At 52.9% G+C, this 21,095-nt stretch overlaps 1 protein-coding gene across 1 annotated transcript in view; it reads right to left on the bottom strand.

Annotated features, from left to right (window-relative positions):
* Positions 1 to 21,095, bottom strand: part of PLXNA4 (plexin A4) — a 424,261-nt gene that overhangs the window by 63,100 nt on the left and 340,066 nt on the right. The window contains exons 10-14 of the mRNA XM_059396393.1: positions 15,618 to 15,818; positions 9,076 to 9,172; positions 8,470 to 8,660; positions 4,558 to 4,709; positions 102 to 219 (exon numbers count right to left, since the gene is read on the bottom strand). Coding sequence (XP_059252376.1) covers positions 102 to 219; positions 4,558 to 4,709; positions 8,470 to 8,660; positions 9,076 to 9,172; positions 15,618 to 15,818 — 759 coding nt within the window. The remainder of the gene's footprint in view (positions 1 to 101; positions 220 to 4,557; positions 4,710 to 8,469; positions 8,661 to 9,075; positions 9,173 to 15,617; positions 15,819 to 21,095) is intronic.

Genomic DNA, 21,095 nt, shown 5'->3' with positions numbered 1-21,095 from the left:
GAGCTGCTCGGGGTCTGCCCACAGAGGTCTAGTGGGACCCGTAACCATGGTCACGTGGTCTCTGGCCCACACCAGGGCAGGTCTGGACGGTCGGGACTCACCATGAAGTAATAGAGTTGTGAGGACCGGGCCATGAACTCGGGGCGACACACGGCCACACAGATCTCCACGAAGCCTGCGTGCTGGCTGGGCTTGGCCTCCCCCATCTCACACACGATCCTGCAGGGAAGAGAGGACAGGTGTCCATGCTCACAGCAGGGTCACAGGACTCCCAGGTGTGACCCCAGGGCCCCACACCCCCCCCTGGCCCTTCTCTGCAGTAGGGTCTCGGGGCTGGGCGGGGGAGGCGGAGGGGAAGGACACCCCAGTTCTTCCCGGCAAGGCTCCTCTTTGGTCCTGGGGAAAGGAGGTCTCCATGGGGAGACCGTCTCCACTGTCAAGTGCGGAGCCTAGGGGAGGGTCCCTGGGTTCTGACCCAGACGCTCAGTCCCTCATTCAGGAATTGTCCCCTCCACTGTGAATCAGAGGGCAGGGAACATTTCAGCCAAACAGCTTAGGGAACCCGGCTGTAAAGGCCCAGAGAGGCAGTGACCTTCCCAAGGGCCCACAGCATGTCGGACAAGGACCCTGGAGCAGACCTGAGGTTTGCAGTCCCTCCTCCAGGGGCACTCGGTTTCTAATGCATGGGACTGCCTCCAGGAGCTTGGTTGGGAGGAGACACTCCTGCTTGAGGGGCGCGGAAGGGGTGGACGAGAGCTACTCCTTTTCAAAAGCATTCATGGTTTTAATTATAAAATTTGTTCATACCCCTTGACAACAAGACAGTACAGAAGTGTGACAGTAAAAATAAGTGTCCCTTTCCTCACTCTTAATCTCTCTTCAAACTTTGATACACACACACACACATATATATATGTCTGTAGACCATTCTCTAGGTCTACACAAACATATGTAATATATATAATATATATATATATATATATAATCTCCATATTACAAATGAAGAAGCTGAAGCACAGAATATATATACTTATATAAACATATATATTACTTAACATAAAAGTGAAACTTAACTCCTCACTGTCCCAAACCTGGTCATTTTACTGCACAGCCTAGCGCAGACTTGCCCCATGTGGCCACAGCTCCTGGGTCCTTTCTGACAGCGTTATAGCGCTCCATGCCTCAGCTACACAATTGTGTATTTATTCAGCCTCCCACTGATGGATATCTAACTTCCCCTGATTTTTCTCCTACTTCAAATAACCCTCCAAAATGAACCAACTTATACACATATCCTCAAGCATTGCACATTTATTAGAATACGGCTCTGAGTGGGGAGCTGGTGGGGTCATTGTTTATGTAAGTGACGTTTGATAGGTGGTGGAAGATAATGGTCCCACAGGGTCGTTACTGATTTGTACTTCTGTCAAAAGCAATCGAGCGAGATTATTTCACTCTTTAGCCAACACTAGATATTATCAATCCCTTCAAAGTTTTTCCAATATAAAAGGGAAAGAAGATTTTTTTTCCTGTCGTTTTTATTACCCTGATTGCTAGTGACTTTGCAGATATTTGCAAGTATGTGTGTGTGGTTGTTAAAAAAAAAAAATCTTAGATAGCCTTTCCTTTGACTGGTTTGATGCTGTCTCTTTATATTGCTAATGAATTGTCTTTTTGTAGGAGCTGCTGAATGAGGAGTGTTAACTTTTGTTTCTAATAAGTATCCCAATTATTTTTCCCCTGCTTGTCATCTGTATTTCAACTTTGTTTATAATGCCTTTTGCTGCACTGAAGTTTAAAAGTATCTGTGGCTCAGCGGCTCCTTCTTTTACTTGATGGCTTCTAGGTTCTGTGTCTCTCTTAAAGAATTTCTGGGTGAGAGTCCAGTAAAAATATATGCCTTTCTGTCCATAGCATAATTAGTGCATGTTCAGTATAAAGAAAAAAGAGAAAGTGCATAAAAATACTTGCTATACAGACACCTCCTCCCACCCCATTTGAACCACCAAGAAATATCCACTGTCAACATTTTGGTGTTCATGTTTTGCAGTCTTGTTTTTCTTTTACAGAATTCACTAGAAACTCTCTTTTGTTTGGTGAATGATGTTCTCACTAATATACTTTGAGCTTGTACCTGACCATGATTCTTCTGCAACATCAGATTTAATGGCCGCATAATTTACTGTCCCGTGCATGCACAATAATTTAAGAATTGATTAATTCCCTATTTTAAAATACACCAATTGCTTCTGCATTTCCATGATTACAAATAAGGCCAAAATAAGTATTCTTGCAAAAAAAAATATTTGTGCATTCTGGTTATTTAAACAAAGTTCTAGAAATATGACGACTCCGCTAAAGATTTTCAGTCCACATTTCCAAATTGCCTTCCACAAAGTGTGTCCCAATTTACCCTCCGAGTGTGAGTACGTGATGTGCTATTTCTCATGCTTCTCCTCCGCACTGGGCATTAACTTCTTAAAACTGTTCCCCATTGTTCTGATTTTCATTTCATTGATTACTAATGTTATTTAACTTTTTAATATGACTTGGTTCTTTGTCTTGTGAGTTGCACACTCACACTCATTCATGCTCTTTGCTCATTCCGTGATATTTGCCTTTTTATCTATGGACCCTCTGTATATTAAGAAAAAGCATGTATTAACTGTCATAGGGTATAACGATAGTTCATCACTCATATTTTCCTTGCTTACAATGATTTTTGATGTACAAATGTTAAGTTTTAGATACTCAGATCCCCTAATCATCTTCTTTATCACTTTTTTCTTTTGCTGTTATACTCAGAACAGATACACTTCCCTTACTTGAAATCAGATAAATTCTCACCTGCATTTTCTTTTAATCATTCCACAGATTTATTCTTTTCACTTAACTCCTTAATCGGTCTGCAATTTATTTCAGTGTATAATGTGAAATGGGGGTCTGATACTGGTTTTTGTTGTTGCCTTTGTTTTTTTCCAGAGAGTTAACCCCCACTGCTTATTGACCAATTTTTCCTTTCCATGCTGATTTGAAACATCACCCTTATCACACACTAAATTTTTATGTATCAGGATTCTTTTCTGGGTGTTCTATCTCCTTCCCTGGGGCATTTTAAAGTTCCCCAAATCACAATGGCCTAATAGCAGCTGGCTTGGGTTTTGTTCTAGGAAGGACTCTGAAAGTCGAAGGAGCCACGGAAAAATGTTTGGGCAAATAAGCCACGAGGGACCAGGGAAGTGAATTCCTTTTTCTTCTTTTTTTAACAATTTTATTTATTTATTTGACAGATAGAGATCCCAAGTAGGCAGAGATGCAGGCAGAGGGGGACAGAGAAACACGCTCCCTGCTGAGCAGAGAGCCCGATGTGGGGCTCAATCCTGGGACCCTGAGATCATGACCCCAGATGAAGGCAGAGGCTTAACTCACTGAGCCACCCAGGCAACCCAAGAGGTGAATTCTATTAAGAATAGATCCTTCAGGGGCACCTGGGTGGCTCAGTGGGTTAGACATCTGCCTTCAGCTCAGGTCATGATCTCAGGGTGCTGGGATCAAGTCCCACATCAGGCTCCTTGCTCAGCAGGGAGCCTGCTTCTCCCTCTCCCTTTGCCTCTCCCCCCAGTTTGCTGGCTTGTGCTTGTGTGTCCGCGTGCTCTCTCTCTCTCTTTCAAATAAATAAATTCTTAAAAAAAAAAAAAAAAAAGTAGATCCTTCAGTCATAGGCTCTTCTAAGAGTGCTTTAGGAAGCCGTGGATGGAAATTCAGATAGTGGTATCGATGGTTCCAGAATCATTAAATCAGGGCAAGACCCAGGACAGGTAAGCTGCACTAACATACTTAAGGGAGACCTAAAAAGTGTCAGTAACTTACTTGCACAGGGGACAAGAGGCAGGGTGTCATGCTGGGAGGGGCAGCAGAGATGGTATGGAATATAGATTCTGTTGTGCTGGTAAACATTTCATGGTGTTTTTGCTGGGCTGGAAAATTGTGTTTACTTATTTACAAGGCAATGATACGTAACTCCCACACCTCCTCTAACAGGTGGGCCGGGAGGGGAAGGTCGCTCATGGGATAACCCACTCTGTGCTCCAGCAGCCTTTGCATTGGAGAAAATCACCCAAATGCTTCCAGGCTGGAGTGGGCGTGGTTTCCTTTTCAGTCTCTGCAGAAAGTAGCAGTCTTAGCTTCTTCCATAATTGGAGGACAGGAGTGGGGACTTAGAGACAGCAGGGGATAGGGAACTGAACTCACACTTCCCTTGCAGATTTTAATTTTGCTTTGTCTCCTCACTCCGCACAGCCACACCCCAAGGAGATAGCATTACTTTTCTCTGCCCTTCAGGCCTCCTGTCCCCTTCTCCTTTCTGTAGTTGGTGATATGGCAGCTAGCTAGTTCAAGGGCGGGGGGGGACACGCTAGAATGTTAAGGGGATTCTACTCCCACCGTATGCCAACGGTCTCTAACACGGTTTGCCAATGGCTGTCAGTGGTTGGCCAGGGAAGGCGAGTCAACACCAGACGGCAGCACCTCCCTGTGTCTCATGGGACCTCTACTTACTGTTCTGCAGGGATGTAGCCATCCACCAAGGGGCTGCAGTCCACACCGGCCACCTTGACGTGGGAAGCGATGTCCCGGAATTCCAGGCCCAGGTTCTCCCCTCGGATGGTGACTTTGGTGCCCCCTTCCCGGGGACCTGTCACTGGGATTATCTGGAAGGAGGAAGCAGTGACTTGGACAGGTACCAAGAGAGAGCCATTCCCCACTTGCTGATGGGGCAAGGAGAGGCTTCTGGCTTTTCCCCACCTCCTCGCCATTCCCCAAGTCGGGCCCACATCCTCAAGGGTGCCCAGGTCTGGGACCGTCAGTGGCAGGAATTTTGGGCAGAGCAGTCCGTGTCTGCGTGTGGTATTAGGAACAGTGTTCAAATCCTCTCATTCGCCTTCCTATTTTGTGGACGACGTGAGGGGGGTGGAAAGTGATCCACACCGTTACCAGGTGATTCATAGAAAATCAAGGAATAAAGCCTTTTGGCATTTGCTTGTCTTGTTCCATTCTGGAGGAAAATGAAAAAAGTCCTCTTAGTACCCACAGCCCTCCACACTATGGCAATCCACCCAGGTTGCAAGATTCTTCTCAAATGTCCCTTCTCCATAACCAAGTTCTCTCTCTCCACCGAAATTTCACTCTTCTTTCCCTGGTAACAATGATTTGTGTCTAATTCCTCATCCCGCAGATCTGGAGTCTCTGAGAGCAGGAATGGTGTCTTACTTCCCGTGGACTTTTCAGTGACGGCACCATATTGATTTCTCGAGTTGTCACTGGGTTGAAAATCACAACTACCCTGCATCTTCCCAGACGTAGAAGAGCATTTGCTGCAGCCCCTTTGCTGGCACTACCTGGCTTGGTTTCTACCAGAGATAGGTTTAATTTAGACTTTACCTTCATATACTGGCCCAAATGACTGGCTTTTCTTCCTCAGATGTCACTGTTGGTGTTAAAAACCCATGATGGTGATGCTGAGAATTAACAACCAAGAGGCCTGCTTTGAGCAAGGCGCTACATCCATTTCCCACAAACTAATTAGGACATCCCACAGCAGTGACTTTAGTGGCAGACAACATTCTACGCCAGCCTCTCCTGGCATTCAGAAGACCAGAGAAGGGCACATTTCCCATTCCTGGTGTCTCTCAACCCCGCTGCCTGGATCTTGGCCAATGTCCGTGGGATCCCAACTGAAGGAGCCTGGACAGCCCACCTCCTAATATTTCCTGCCCGCTTCACCCCCAAAGGTCACAGTTGGGTGGGGGGGGTGCACCCCAGAGAAGAGTGGGAGGGGGGCGCAGAAGAAGCCAGGCCCGAGGGACAGCTTTGCTGGGGAAGGCTGTTCACCTACAAGTTAAGACACTTCCTTCTCACCCATGCATGTTTGTGGGCGAGTGTGCACATGAGTGTGAGGGTTTTCACATGTGTGTTCCCGTGGCAGTGGAGAGACAGGTCCCTTGGACACATGGGTCCATTTGTACATGAGGGAGGGGGAGAGGGAGGAGGAGCGCATGTCCTTCCCTAATGCCTGTCCAGCCAGGCCCCAAAGCCCCACTGGCCCCGGCAACAGCGCGTGTGTGATAGTCTAGCCCTGGATTGTTGTCCTGAGAAGTTTTATCTCAGGCTCAGTCCTTGGTTCTCCAGGCTCCCCGGAGGGCCAATGCCGGTGTGCCCGCAAACAGCCTGTCGCAGGGAGGTTTGTTTAATTCGCCATCTCCTCCCTGTGATTTTTCTCAGGGTCAGGCCAAGAAGAAGCAAGTCCCACTGTCTGCGGCAGACACACCGTTACCAGTCACGCGTGGCAGCCCCCGGGGATGGTTCATGTTAAGGGCTCTGCGGGTGGGGGTGGCTGAGAAGGAGGGGGACCGGGGCACACCCAAGGCCCTCTTTCCCCAGATACTTCTGGAGGTTCAATGCATGTCTTTTGCCCCAATTTGAGAACTGCTGTTGAGATTCCTCCCCAGGCAGGAGGCTGAGGGAAACTCCCCGTGTCTGGAAAACCAGGGGTGTGGAGGGTGAAGGGGCCGGAGCAGGGGGCACCTACAGAGGGCCATGGAGGAGAGGCAGCCTTGCTGGAGGAGGCTGTGTGCTCACATAGGTCAAGCTTCCTGCCTGCTCGGACACATCCCTGCTATCTGTGTGTAATCTGTGAGCGGAGGACTGAGGGTGTAGATCTATGGGTGCCTTGCCCCTGTGGTGAAGGAGAGTTCTAGTCAGGCAATCCAGAGACCTGGGAGTCAGAGCCTCTTTGATTTAGGCTTTGGGGAAAGGACATTAGCATCTCTGAGCAAGGAGGTTACTCACCCAGGGTTTGGCGGGCATTCTAGCTTGAATTCCTCCTCCCCAAATCCCTAGGAGGAAGCCCTAATGCTCAGCACTTCCAAACATGGCCTTATTTGGAGAAAGGGTCTTTACAGAGATCACGGAGTTAACATGAGGTCATCACGGTGGGTCCTGATCCAAGGGGACTTGCATCCTTATATAAAGAGGGAATTTGGACAGAGACACAGGGAAAGATGAGGAGAAGGGACTCAGGGAGAAGATGTCGTGCTGCTGGCCAAGACAGAGGCCAGAGCAGGTCCTCTGCACAGCCCTCGGAAGGGCTGGCCCTGCCCACACCTGGGTCTCAACTCCCAGCCTCGGAACTGAGAGACGGGGCATTTCTGTCACCGAAACCACTCCGTCTGTGGTACGGCATGGTGACAGCCCCAGGAGCCATGTGGCAGGGCTGCCCCGTGAGGACAGACGAAGTAAGGGATGGGGAAATACTCTGCAGACTGTGGGGAAATACTCTCCACACCCATATTTGCCTCTTCTTGTAGCTGCCCCGTTAGAGGACGGGATAGGTGTGTGTTTGTGAAACTTCGCCCAAAGCCACACACTCTCCTTACATGTATGGAGAAGAGACTGAGCTCCCTTCCCTGTTTTTGTCTCTGTCCCTCTCTGCTTTGTTATTAAAATCAGCATTATGGACACAGGGGGTCCCTCTGTTGAGGCTGCACACCTCTTGTTTTACCAGGGGAGCATGGTTGGGGTGCCTGAGGGGGTCGCTCTGCTGAAAGTGGGGAGTGGGGAGGTGAAGACACCAGGTGATCTCAATAAACCCGAGGAGCAGCAATCCTCTTGGCCTAGACGTGGACACCAACGGCTTTAACAATGTTGAAGATGGACGAGGAGGTTGTGAGATCCCCAGGAGCTGGGCATGAGCCAGCATTCTGCATGATTCTCTTATCCAGTCCTTGTAGTTCCCCGGTGAAATGGAACTTTAGACCCACTGCACAGAGAACAAAGCCGAGGCATGACGGGAGTGATGAATCAGCCGTGGAAAACCCTGCAATTAGCTGGCAGAACCGGGATCCCAGCCCTGTTCTCTGCATGCTTAGCTCTGCCCTGCTCCTCCCTGGCCTTTCCTCCATGGCTTGTGTCCCCTGGGCCCTCCTGACCAGCGCTCCAAATCCATTTCTGCCTTCTACCCACTTAGGTCTTGCCTTGAATCTGTGGGGGGGGGGGGTGTCTCACCATCTCCACCCGGTCCACCTCTGGAGGGCTGGGCTTTGCGCCCTAAGGCTCCACACAGCCTCTGCTCATGACTGACTTGCTTGGTGAGGTTGTCCGCCTCATCCCCCAGACTCTTTGAGACAAAGGCACCGTGGCCAGGACTTAGAGTCATGTCTGACACAGCTCACCTAGCGACTCCAACAGGACAGTTGAGCCCCTCTCTGTTTTCCACTTTCCTTGAGAAGGGAAACAACCACAGGACCAAGCCCACAGCTTCTGGGGAAGCTGGGCTGGAAAACAAGGATGCCGTCAGCCAGCCCTGGTGATCACCGTGGTGGCTGTCACCATGGCGACGCCTGGCTGGCAGGGCCCCAGGGCCGTGGCAGGGCCTGGCTTGGCCACCCAGAGCGACGGAGGACGCGGGCTTACCTCTGTGATGCGCGGGTTGGTGCACCTGCTGTTGGCGCCCGATAGCTCCAGCCACTGGCTCTCATGCACCGGGCAGTGCTGCCGCAGGGTACACTGGCCCTGGCTCTGGCACCAGCCGCACTGGAAGTCCGGGTCCGCCTTGAGGCACAGCCCGCAGCTCTCCCGCATGGCTCCGCACTTATAGAGGTGAACTGCGGGCGAAGGGCAAGAGGTACTTTGGGGTGAGAGCAGGAGCAGAAGGGGCTGGGACCGTGGACGGGAGTGCAGTCCCCGCCTCGGAGGGTGAGCCACAAACAGCCTGGTTCCTTCAGCCATTGTGACCCAGAGAAGATCACAGGAGAACTTCGGGGCACGTCCTCGAAACTGGATTGGGAATGAGGCTCCCTCCAGAATCAGCAGGGCTCTTTCCCCGGGTCCTGCTCGCTCGGCCCCTCCCAGAGCCACTGCCCACAGGTGGGTCCAGACCTAGGAGGTCTCGGAGCAGGGGAGAGGCGAGGAGGGCAGGCTCAGAGCCGGAGGGAGGGATGGAATCGCAGGTGCCCTCGAACGCAGAGCCGCTCCTTCAGGCCGTCCTGCCTCCCCGCCGGGGCCCCCTTCCTCACTCACCTCTGTTCTGAGCTGGGTTGTCAATGTTGAAGTGCCCGTTCCACACGACCGTCAGCTCCACCGGCAGGTTGTTGATCTCCATCCCTTCATAGGAATACTGCCGCCAGGTTGGGGGTAGGAACGAAAACAAGCTTGGGTCATGGAGATTTCTAGGGAGAGCCGGTTCTTCAGCCAGGGCCCCCAGGGGCGCTCCGGGGTAAGGACCTGCTGAACTGTGCGTGTGTCAAGCGCATGCGCGGGGGCACACGTGGGGAGGCGTGGCTTGTGGAATGCTGGGGGTGGGGGGGGCGGGTATCCTAAGGCAGGGGAGGGGCAGGCCTGGATGGGATACCCGTTGGGAAAGTGGATTCCCTAAGCAGATGAGAGCAAGCTCCTTGTTCCCCATCCACGGAGGCTGGCTCCCACCAGCTGGGATTTCCCAGTGTCCTCCCTCATTGTCCAGGGGGGCCCCGCCATTAGGCCACCACCAGGCCCTTGATTCATTCGGGGAACCTTAATTTCTAGGTTAAGTTCACAGGGGGTGGGTGCTTTATCAAAGACCTGGAGAGGGCCGATCGACTCCCAGTGGGAGGCCATGGGTGCAGGCACTAGAAAGGAAGGGGCTGCACTCAGGGGCTGAGCTGATGGAGGGGAGGAGAGAGGGGAGCTGGGTGGGGCTTACAGGTGAGAAGGGAAATCCCGTGGACGCCCTGGGTGCCAAACCTGGGAATCTGGGTTGAGACTCCAAAGGCACTGGCTGGCTGGAAGAGGCCAGGCCCCGGCTCTGTGGCTGTCCATGGGGGAGCTGCCTCTACGCCTGCACAGGGTCCAAGCTGGGCCCTGCTTCCTTTCCCTGCTCTCCTCAGAGTCAGTGCCCCACCTGGCTGGGTCTCTGCCTTGGGACTGAGTTGAGGGGGCAGGGGGAAGTGGGCAGAGGGGCGAGAAGGTGGAGGGGGAGGTGCCAGCCCACCAATGTCTGCCCTCTGATAGCAGACACTTCTCAACCCCTAGAGAAGGAGAGTAGGTGGCAGGAACTCTCAACATGCCCATGGCAGCATTTCCAATTCCTACCTGGTGATTTTCTCATTATTCCACCAGATTCTGCCCTCCACAGGGGGTGGATGGAAGAATGGGAAGCAGACAGGTTTTCTGTCAAGGAGGGGCTGAGGGCTCACAATTTGCTAGAGGGGTTCAGTCCAGGAGACCTGGTTTGAAGTGGTATTTGCAGAGCCAAAGACTCTTAACTTAGTTGAACTTTGGAGGGGCTGGGAGTTGGGGGGTGTGAGGCATATTATGGAGGCAGCAGACGTCTCCTCCTCAGGGCTGGCCCGCTGCTAGTGCCTAAGATGAAGGGCAGCTACAGCACCCCAGGATTGCACAACTTGGGGGAGGTTCTCGGGGCCTGTCCCACTGCCTCTCCCCCTGGATCTTATTCATAGAGGTTTCTAAAGGGGATGATTGGAATCCCCAGGGAAATTGCCCTAATTCCCGAGTTACAGCACGTGCTTCAACGGGACGATGCCATGAGGCTGTCCTTACACACAACATCAGTGTGATCACATCCAGCCTTCTTCATCTACCCGAACACTACCAGATCTTTCCTTAACTCCCTGGAGACATGTGCCTAGGCCAGGGAGCCACGTTCAGGGTTTCCCCCACTGTGATGGTGGTTCGCACTGTACCATGCACCCTCTCATAGACTCTCTTGTGACCCATGACACCTGGGCCAGGACCAAGGTCTGGACTCAAGCCATAGAATAAAGCAAAGCTCCCAGCCCTACAGAAACAGCAGTGGGGCCTTTGATGAACGCTTAACTCAGCTGGTGATTCATAAACCTTTAGCCACGTAGAGCAGTAATCAGCTCCCCAGAGATTTTGTTCTTGCTTCTAGGTCAGACTAGGTCGCTCTAAGGCGTCCTGAGCTTTCTCGCAAAACCTCATCCTCTCTGGACTGGTGGTCCTCAGAGGGGTGTGTGGGCCCCATCCATGAGAATCATTTAGGGGGCCTCCATGCAGATCCCAGGGCCTCCCCCTAGACCCGCTGGACTGGGAGATGGGGATGCCTTTCAGACAAATCACTCTAGTGACTCTGCTGTTGCACAGAGCTGGAGAATCCCTACTCCCTGCAGAAAGGGTGTGCACGAGGGGTGTGCAGGAGTAAGAGAGAACACCTTTCTAGATCCTCCCCCCCCCCCCCCGGCCAAGTTCCACTTCTTCTCCTTCCCATCTCCCTCCTTCAAAGCCCCAGGGCAGGTGCAGGAAAGGCTGGTTGCAGGCTCTTCTGGCCTCTACTCTAGGAAGGATGCTGGAGTGGGGTGCGGGTAGGGGGTAAGTCAGGACCCAAGCCTGGCTCCTGCTTCTCAGGCTGGGATGTGGTCAGGTCTGTGGAAGCAGCAGGTGGTGACCAGCGGCCCATCAGCCAAAAACCAATACATCCTACAGGCCTCTCTCAGGAAGGCCCTGAAATCCCCCAGAGAGCAAGGCAAGAAATTCTGCATATGTGTGCTTGCGTGTGTCTGGGTACACAAATGAGTTCACACGCAGCTGGCCTGTGAAGAGCTAAGAGCACAAATCTGTATGATCTGTGTGTTCAGATGTGTGTGCACACGCATGTGCACACACGCATGGCCGCAAAGGGATTCTGCTGGGACCCCCTATGAGCATGTGAGCTGATGATGTAAGTCTCAGTTTCCCCATATGTCAGGTGGGATTAGAAACAGTGCATACATAACGGGACCCTTCGGAGGGTGGGAGGTAACCGTCATTGCTCCGAGCACAGCCCCGTCACATAGCCTGAATGCTCCAATATTACTATGTTTTATGTCTATGCGTATACATTTGGGGATGCTGTCCAAAAATATGTTTGTGTTTCCTGTGTTTATGTTTATGTGAAGTAATAATAGCAGACACTTATGGAGTGTTTACACACCAGACCCTCGTACATATGGAGACGTGTGCATACGAGAATGCTTGTGTGTTCTGGAGTGCATGTGTGTGTTTACATGCCTTCACTTTTTGAGGAAAATGGAAAATCAAAGACATCAAGGCTCAGAATATGCCGGGCATGGCTTTATCATTTTATCGCCCATCCTGACTATGAAATATTGGTCAGTGGGGTGGGGGAATCCAACAGAAACCCTGGGTTCGTGATGGTAGAAGAAGGTGTGACAAAGAGGTCTCAGAGGAGAGCAGAGAAGGAAAAGAGGCACCGACTATGAAATCTGTCTATGGGATCCTGACTATGAAATATTATAGAAGTCATTAACCCTGGGTTCTCCCCACCACCGCCACCGTCTCTAGGGAGGTCACTTCCATTCCTGGAGGCTCTCTCCCCAGGACATGCATTCTGCAGGGGGAGGGGGCTGACAGCTGGGGAGCCTGGACCACTGGCTCCCATCCCCCAGGACTCCCACCTCTGCTGCACTTAGCATTGACAGAGCTCTCTGTAATCAGCGGGCAGTTAATCGGCACAAAACCCAGAGCTGAGGAGAGAGTGTTTCAGGCTCTCCGGGGCCAGGAGGTTAAGTGTCTCAATCAAGGTCTGGCAGCGCCACAGCCCAGCTCGGGGGTGACGTTGCCCATTACCTTGGGAAAGCGTGAACCTCTCTCTTGGAAAGCAAAGACAAGACCTATATAATTCGGATGTTCTTTCCTCGAACTGTTCCCTATTCTGAGCTCTGTGATATGGTGTTGAAAAATGCTACCATTCAGGAGGACAGATCTGAACAATGGAAAAAAGAAACATGTGTATGCTTCGTGCCCCTCTCCAGGACCCCGGAGGGCTTAGCAGACCCACTGCCAGGCGTGTTCCAGGAAAGCAGGGCGGTGCGGGCGGGGGCCAGTAACCCCCCCACTGGTCTCTTCAACCTTGTTTTGCAGGAGGTAAATTGGGACACCAGGAGAAGATGGGAGGCTACTGTGGGCTGGTGGGAGCCGGGCCTAGAGCTGGCTGCCCCCTGCGGCCGACGTGCTCTCCTGATTGCCAGTGACTGGCGGGGCGGGTCCTGGGCACTATTATTAGTAGCACTTGTCATTTCCCTGGAGCCTTGGTCTAAAGGAGGCCAAGGAGCCCCACAGTTGCTCCTCCCTCTGACTGCTGCCTGTGAGCTGCCCTGTTTTCCTTCCACGGCCCCTCCCCCAGGGCTAGGGCGATGGCCCTGAGCCTGTCCCTGAAATGTGGTCTGGAGGTGACCTGCCTGTCCACCCAGCCCGGGGTCACACCCACGAGGAGTTTTTCGGTGCCTCTTTTCCTTCTCTGCTCTCCTCTGAGACCTCTTTGTCACCCACATTCTTCTACTATCATGAACCCAGGGTTTCTATTGGATTCCCCCACCCCACTGACCAATTCCAGAAAGCTCAGGGACGGAGGAAGTGAAACAACAGGACTCTTCCCACAGTCCTCTCTGAGGCGCATCAGGCCTTATTCCTGGGGATGGCACTCAGGCTGGGTATAAAGAGCTCAGTTGCTATTTCTTGCCCAATCTTGGATGGGGGTTGGGGTGTGTGTGTGTTATGAAGCTGGATTCAAGTTCTGAGTTGGCTGCTTCCTTGCTGTGTGACCTGGGGCTGGTCACATTGCCCTCTCTGGGATGCAGAGATCCCCTCGTCACAGAATCAAGTATAGACACTCTCTCAGGTCTCTTCCTGCCCTGAGACTAGGTTGTCCTCCATAACTATGGGAAAGGAGGCTTGGCCCTGCCTATGACCTTGAAGTGTTTTAAGGAAGTCCCTGGGCGGCGAGTGGCATCCTGGCCCAGACCAGCATTTCCACTGGGATCCCTGCAAAGAGAGGCTTCTGGGAAAAGTCAGACCTGAGCCCTTCTGGATTGCATGATTCCAGGGGGTCCTGAGAGTTAGAGGCGACCTTTCCTGGAATCTACCCTTTGTGGGGTACACCCCCTGTTGCCTCCATTTCTAAGACCTTAAAATGGTACAGAAAAAACTTGCCCATCACCTTCCTCACAAGGGTATTGAAATTAAAAAGGCCAAGCTGCTTTGGGAGCAGCAACCTTGGGTCCTGTGAACCAGCCCCTGGTGGGTGGGGGGCCTCAGATGCTGGCACAGGTACCCCCAACAGGGTACCCTGGACAAGGGGACCCATCCACCTGTCAGGGCTCCATTTTGTGCCTTTGTCTGCAAGAGGCTCCAGTGCTGTCCCAACAGTCAGGACAATGTGACCCCGAGTGGGTTCATTCACGGAGCCGGGCTTTACTCGGAGTGCTGTGGACAATGGGTCCCAAAGCACTGAGTTCTGACAAGAACTGGCTCAATCACCAGAGGCCACAACTCTGTCCTCCCACCTGACACCTCCGGGACCAGATTCCCTGGGGCAGCGTCTCTGACAAAACAGACTTTCCTCTATGGCCTAAACCCCTATCTGCCTCCCACTGACTCACATGTGGTGCTCCGGCTTTTTCTTCCCACACGAACTAACTTATTTGGGAAAGAAGCACTTGAGCCAAACCCTTGGGGCTGGTCCGGTTGGCCTCAGGATTGATGAGGAAACAGGAGGTGTTTAATATCCCATTTGCTTGCAGGTTTAATCTGGAATGCTGCAGAAATCTGCCAAACAGCCTGGCTGCCAGGACAGGGGAAAGATGTGCATGTGGGAGCTGTTGGGACACATCTGGGGTTCCTGAGGCTGGGCCATCAATTGTTAGTTCGGTCCCTGCAATGCTGAGTGACCTTGGGCAAGCATGTCTGCCTCTCTGAGCTCCATTTACTCCTAGACTTTTTCCTGCAGGGAGAGTGAGGTGCGCCCATGAACTGCTTTGTCCAGTACTCTCCTGGGCGTACATCACATCCCCAGATACAGTCACCATATACGAGTCCCCAGCAGCAACGGGAAGGGTGAAGGGGAGGCAGAAGGACATAGGAGGAGCCCCTGACTCCAGCATGGCCCCTTAGCTAGCTGGGAGACCTTAGTGGGGCACGCTGCATGGTACCCAGGAGTCAGGTGACAGACGGGGGCTGCTGGCCCATCATTGGTGGGGCATGGACCTGTTGTGGATTCTTTAAACACTGGGCAGGTCTGTGCTGATCTGAGCAGCACCCTTCTGGCTAGTTCCCTCCTGTTCCTCTGCTCCCTTTGCAGGTGTCTAGTCGGTCTCCGAAGCCTCTGTGCTGGGAGATGGCCTCTATGTAGGTCTAAAGGCAGCAGTGGGCCTTTGCAGCGTCAAAGGAAGCACACTGGCCAGCCATGGTGGGAGGGCAGGGGCCCAGGGACTCCAGAGTATGTCTCAGGAAGGAGGAGGGACAGGAGCCTAGGATGCCCTGTAAATACCTCTGCCCACAAACAGTGCTCAGCAGCCCCGGGGCTTGTCCCCAAGCCACTGCTGACATTTGGTGATCTCAGAGCCCAGAGCACTCTGCTGGGGCGAGTGTCTGAGGCTGCATGGGGGCAAGCAGGTTTGGAGGGAGCAGTTCTGTGGGTGTTCGGAGAAACCCTGCTGAGCTGAGCAGACCTGGCTCTGGAGAGGATCAAGGAAGGGGGGGAAGTGGGCGGGGCCACTCGCAAAGGCCAGGGCTCAGGAAGCCCATGAGGGGCCGGGCGGGGCACTCACGGAGGTGTTCTGGCACTGCACGCTGGAGCTGTTGAAGCGCAGGGCGGGCACCCTCTGCTCCACGCCCTGGATGTTGAGAATGCATTCGTACCCGCGCTGCCCGGACTGTGGCTGCGGGAGGTTCTTGGCCTTCAGAGTGATGGGCTTGATCACCTCCACCGGGACCAGGAGCTTGTCCACTCTCAGCAGCTGGGGGCAGTCCTGGAGAGACAGCACAGCTTGGGCTGGGGAGCGGGAAGCGGAAGCGGAAGACAGCCCAGATGTCTGCCCTGCTCCACCTTCCCTCGGAAATACCCACAGAAGGTTCTAGACACTGCTGCCCATCCCTGGCCTCTATGTGAGGGGGAACGGGTCCGAGAAATCCCAGATCCCACTGTCACCGTCTGGGGGGGCCACTTCTCACTGAAGTTGTCCCCTGACCTCTTTGGGTTCCATTTTAATGCCCTCCGGACTCTTGGTTGTCTTCTCCCAGGCCCCCTGCCACGCTAGCAGAGACCGACTCTGCCCCACGTTGGGCTGATGACCCCTGTGCTTCAGTCCTAGGCTGCCAAGAGTGGGGGCCGAGACACGCACCAGAGCAGCTCTGCAGTGAGCCCTGAGCCCCAGCTCTGGAAGGTGGGTCTTGACCACAGCAGGAGGGCCCAGGATGGTCCTCCATGCGTGGCTGAGTTGGGCAGTTGGGAATATTCGGGAATGAGCTCCAGAGACCTTTTAAAATCCAGAAGCTTCTGACTGCACTCTGCAGCCCCTGACCCTGAGGAAATGCCCCTCAGAGCAGATGCACATGGGGCACCTCTGGGATGCTAGCGAATGAGCACACATCCTTCAGGCTGGAGTGGGGCCCAGAGAACCTTGAGGGATGGGGAAAACGACTGGGCCCTTTTCCCCCGAGGTCGTCAGCTATGTCCAGGGAGGGCTGTGGGGAAAAATGAGGTCAAATACAGAGTGTGGGTGCTCTGCCCTCTGTCCGCAGGTGGGGGCTGACACGTAGCTGGATTCTGAGGACCTGGGTGGAGAAGAGTCAGGAATGCCAGGCCTGATGGGCATAGGCAGGAGTGACGCCTTCTGCAGATACAAGCAGGGCCTGGACCACCCCCTCCCACCCCATGTCAGGCAAGTCCCAGCATCCCGCTGATGACTCCCGTTATGGCACTGTTAGGGTCATGCTGAACCAGATGGCTTCTGGGCAGACTGGCCATCAAAAGCAGGGTGCACGCAGCTTTCTAAGGATGCAGCTCTGGGCAGGGGCTGCTGTCCTGTAACCCCAGCCCTCCTGCCCAGCAGAGCAAGGCAGAAAGGAGCTGTGGGGGAACGCTGGACCGGGGGGTGGGTCTCAGGCACTCAGGCAGCTGGCAGCTGTCCCTCCTGGGTCTGCAGGCAAACTGGAGCCCCTTCTGTCGTTAAAAGTGGGGAGGGAGACGACCCGCATTCTAGTGGCCGCCACGCTTCTGACAATTTAGGGAACCTGAGCACATCGCACCCCTACTTGGAGACAACTTCCTTATCCATCAATCAGATGGGATCTGAGGACCCATTCAGCTCTTCCCAGTCCTGGTTCCGAGATTTGGGGTGGTCTCACCTCTGCCCTTCCTGATTACCCTGGGGCCTTACTACAGGAGAGCAGATGTCCCAGGCCCACTCAGCGAACCCATTCCCTCCTTCCGGGTGCCCGTACATTTATTCTGCAAAGCAGCTAGCAGTGGCCTGGCAGACCCCGCTGTCTCTCACTTCTGGATATGTCCCCCAAAGAACTGAAAGCAGAGACTAGAACAGATCCTTGTTCACCCCTGTTCATAGCAACATTACTCACCACAGCCAAAAGGTGGGAGCCACCCAAGCGTCCATCAGCGGACGTATGGATAAGCAACACGTGACATATACTGACAATGGAGTATGATTCTGTCTTAAAAGGAAGGAAATCTTCACGCACGTTACAGTGTGACCGAATCTGAAAACATTATACTAAGTGAAATAAGCCAGTCACAATAGGACAACAGATCACGAGATCCACTCATATGAAGCACCTAGAATAATCAAATGTATAGAGACAGAATGGTAGTTTCTGGGGAGTCAGTGTTTAACGGGGACAGGGTTTCGGTTGGGGACGATGACAGTGTTCTGGAGACGGATAGTGGCGATGGTTGCACAACAGTGTGAATGTGCTTAATACCACCGAACGGTGCTTAAAACTGGTGAAGATGATAGGTTTCATGTGTGTGTTCTTCCACAATTAAAAATCACTGAAAACACAGAGGAGCAGCAGGAGGGTTGAGATGGAGGGGAGCAATGACCTGGGCACATGGCCTCGGGATCCCACATGGAGAGGGTCTTAACAGCTCCATCCTGTGCCCCCACCTCGGCCGCCACCTCAGCAACCTCCCACCCCCCTCACTCCCCAGCACCGGCCCCAGCAAGATGAGAATGCAGGACCCAGAGCAGGGAGTTTCAAGCCAGAGGGTCCTGACTGCACTTTCTCCTTTTCCTGAGGCCCTGGGGCAGCTCTCCTCTGCCTCAAGCATTCCCAAGCCTGCCCTCCCCTCCTGCTCCATCCACATCGGCACTGTCAGGGAGCTGGGTCTATGGTTGCGTTTGGAGGAAGAGAAGTCGTGCATGGCTGGCTCCCACCGCCTACAGCAAAATGTTATTCCCGTCCATGAACAATGCTCAGGAGATGTCTGGAATCTGGGAGTCCTCTGGACCAACCTAATGGATCCACCCTGCTTTACAAAGGAGAAACTGAGGCAGGGAGCGGAAACATGGCTTAGCGGCAGCAGATGTGTTGGCCGCTGAAGAAGGTAACTGCCAACCCACTCTATCTCCTCCCCTTAATGAAAGAGGCAAGTTCCTCCTGGTAGACCGGGACCCCCTCAGGAGAAAGTGGTGGGTCTGGAAGGATCTCCTGGAGGTCCCGCTATATCCTCCTGTGGGAATGGGACATTGCCTGGGGCTGGGCTGCTCCAAGTCCAGGACCTGGGCAGACCCGTAAGACTCTCTCCCCAGTAAGATTCTCACTGAGGCTTGGCGCACGTTCTTTAATGAGTCCTGATTGCCAGTGGCCCCATAAAGGCTTAGTTTGCATATAAAAAGGTTGGCAGGTCTGAGAGTAAGTTCATTAATAATAATTGGAGAGGCCCACGGCTGGGCCGGGCCCATTTTCCTCTGGTGGCACTGATGGTTGACCCCAGTGTCCCTCCTAATTGAAATGTAAAATGGCAATTTTTCTGTAGGCAGCAAGGCATGAAGGGGCGGTCGCCGCCACACTGTCCCCTCCTTCCACCCCGCTTCTCAGATCCTGACCTGCCTCGCCCTGAGATTCCAGGTGTAAAACCACCTCTAAGGCTAAGTCTCGTGGGAAGTGGCAGAGAAACCACCATTCTCTCTGAGTTGGGTCCCAAGACCTCACTTCCAAGTACCTCCACCAAGGCCTGGGGCTCAGGCAATCACCTTTGAGAGTCCTTCGCTAAACTAGCTGGGGAGTCTCAAAACGGAACACAAGCCTGTCTTCCTCCTGCTCATTTCAGAGCCTTTAAACGCTCTAATCATTGCTTGGCTTAATTCTAAGTGGGGATTAAAAACTCCTCCTCCAAAGAGCTTTTGGTGTGTGTGGTGGGGGGGGTGCAGGGGTAGTTCCCATGAACTACCACCTATAAAGCATCTGATACAGAGGGAACAAGCATTCAACAAATGTTTGCTTCTCCTCGTCTCCCGCTGCCCAGTTCAGGCTGCACCTGTTCCCCCATCTACTCCCTGTTCCTACATCACTGCTGAAGGATCCATCTCCTCCACTCCCGCCTCTGTGTGCTTTTCCACCAATACCCCATCAGCTCCCATAGTCCAGCTTTTCCCCCTTCTAGACTTCAGAGCCTGATGACTTCAACAGCTCCAAATGTCCAAGACAGAAGGAAACAGGGACAGAAGCCCCATGTCTGTCCACTGCTCTTCTAACAACAGTCCCCTCTTCTGGAAGGTGACAGCCTACAGCAGCATGTGCTCTGTGCTCTGAGATGGGATCTCTGCCGGCCAGCCATGTGGCTTCGGGCAAGTCCCTCAGACCCTTCTGGGTCTCCTCGGCCACAGAATGAAGAGGCTGGTTTAAATTCAGTGAGTTCTATGGTCCTAGGTCTATTATTAACCCAATAGATGGCTTGGGACACACCATTATACAGCCTTTCTGTAAAGGCTTTCTAAAGCTCAGTTTTCCCATCTCTAGAGCTGATCTAGCTCTGGGTGTGACAGTCAAACACGGATCAGCTGCACGAACCCTGGAAGGGGCTGGTTGGTGAAGGAACCTTCTGGAAGGGGCCATTTATCTCCCAGTAGGGAAGTATTTTAATATGTTAGTAACTGGCCCATGGCTACCTGGTACAGTTAGGCAGTGAGTGGTGCTTTCATGATTCTAGCACAAGGGGTTCGTGGATGGCAATCTACCCCCTCCATCACCTTCCACATGCTTTCCTGTTTGCTATCTTGTTTCACAGCCCAATACGTCTAACTGCCCCCACGTTCATGACAAAGGACCCAAGGACACCAATTACCTCATTCAGTTCCCACAATGATGAACACAATATTTTCATCTGATCATCTTCCTGACTTTTGTCCCCAGATGATGCTCAAGGCCCCCATACAGAATTCCTCAAAGACACAACCCTCTTCTCTTTTTCAAGGAAGAGAGTTCTCCGAGCTATCACGTGACGGGGCCAGCTCTCCGAGGTGGAAAGCACCTGCATTTAACAAGATTACGTGGACACAAACGCATACATTCGGAGCCAGATTCCCTTGGAGCCTGTTCTGCCTATGGCGACACTCTGCAGTCGTAAGAAGTGCGGGTTGAGAGTGGCAGTGGTTTGCGATGCAAGGAAATCTTGAACGTGCTGGCTTTCAGGTGCTGGCTGCAGGGGGGCCCCAGGTCAACTGCCCAGCCCCACGCATGTTTTTGGTTTTCCCTGAAATGCACGTAGAAGTAAAGAGAGCACTGCTAATTCCAGCGAGCGGGAACATCATGTCAAAGTTTGAAAGCAAAAAGAGGCCTTTCCATCCGCCGTGTCCAGCCTACCAGTGGCGGCTTTATAGAGAGGTTTTAATGCGTATTTAAATAATTGAACAAGGACACAAAGCGTGCTGCTGAGCTGAGAGAGAAAACACTGCCCTTAGGGCTGGTGCTGCCTGGGGAAGGGGGCGGGAGGTCTGTGGATTTACAGCCCCTGGTGTGCGTACATGATGAGGGCCCTAACTCTCTGGTTGTTACAGCAACACTGGGGAACTGTGAAGCTCTAGGGGAGCACGGGGCAGGGGTGGCACCTAGGGGCAGCAAAGGAATAAATGATTTGCGGGGCACAGCTCTAGCCACAATGTCACCTCGGCCCCCATCAATTCCAAAGAAGCCAGCCCTAGCCCTAACCAACCCTCCCTCCTAAATTTACACTCACCTTCCCAGACCTGTGGCGCGCAATACAAAAATCTAACGCGCCATATATTTTC

This window comes from Mustela nigripes, chromosome 4, assembly GCF_022355385.1.
Source record: "Mustela nigripes isolate SB6536 chromosome 4, MUSNIG.SB6536, whole genome shotgun sequence".
NCBI classification, from domain to species: domain Eukaryota; kingdom Metazoa; phylum Chordata; class Mammalia; order Carnivora; family Mustelidae; genus Mustela; species Mustela nigripes.
Note: the sequence above shows the minus strand (reverse complement) of the source record. Positions and strands in the feature narration are given on the sequence as shown.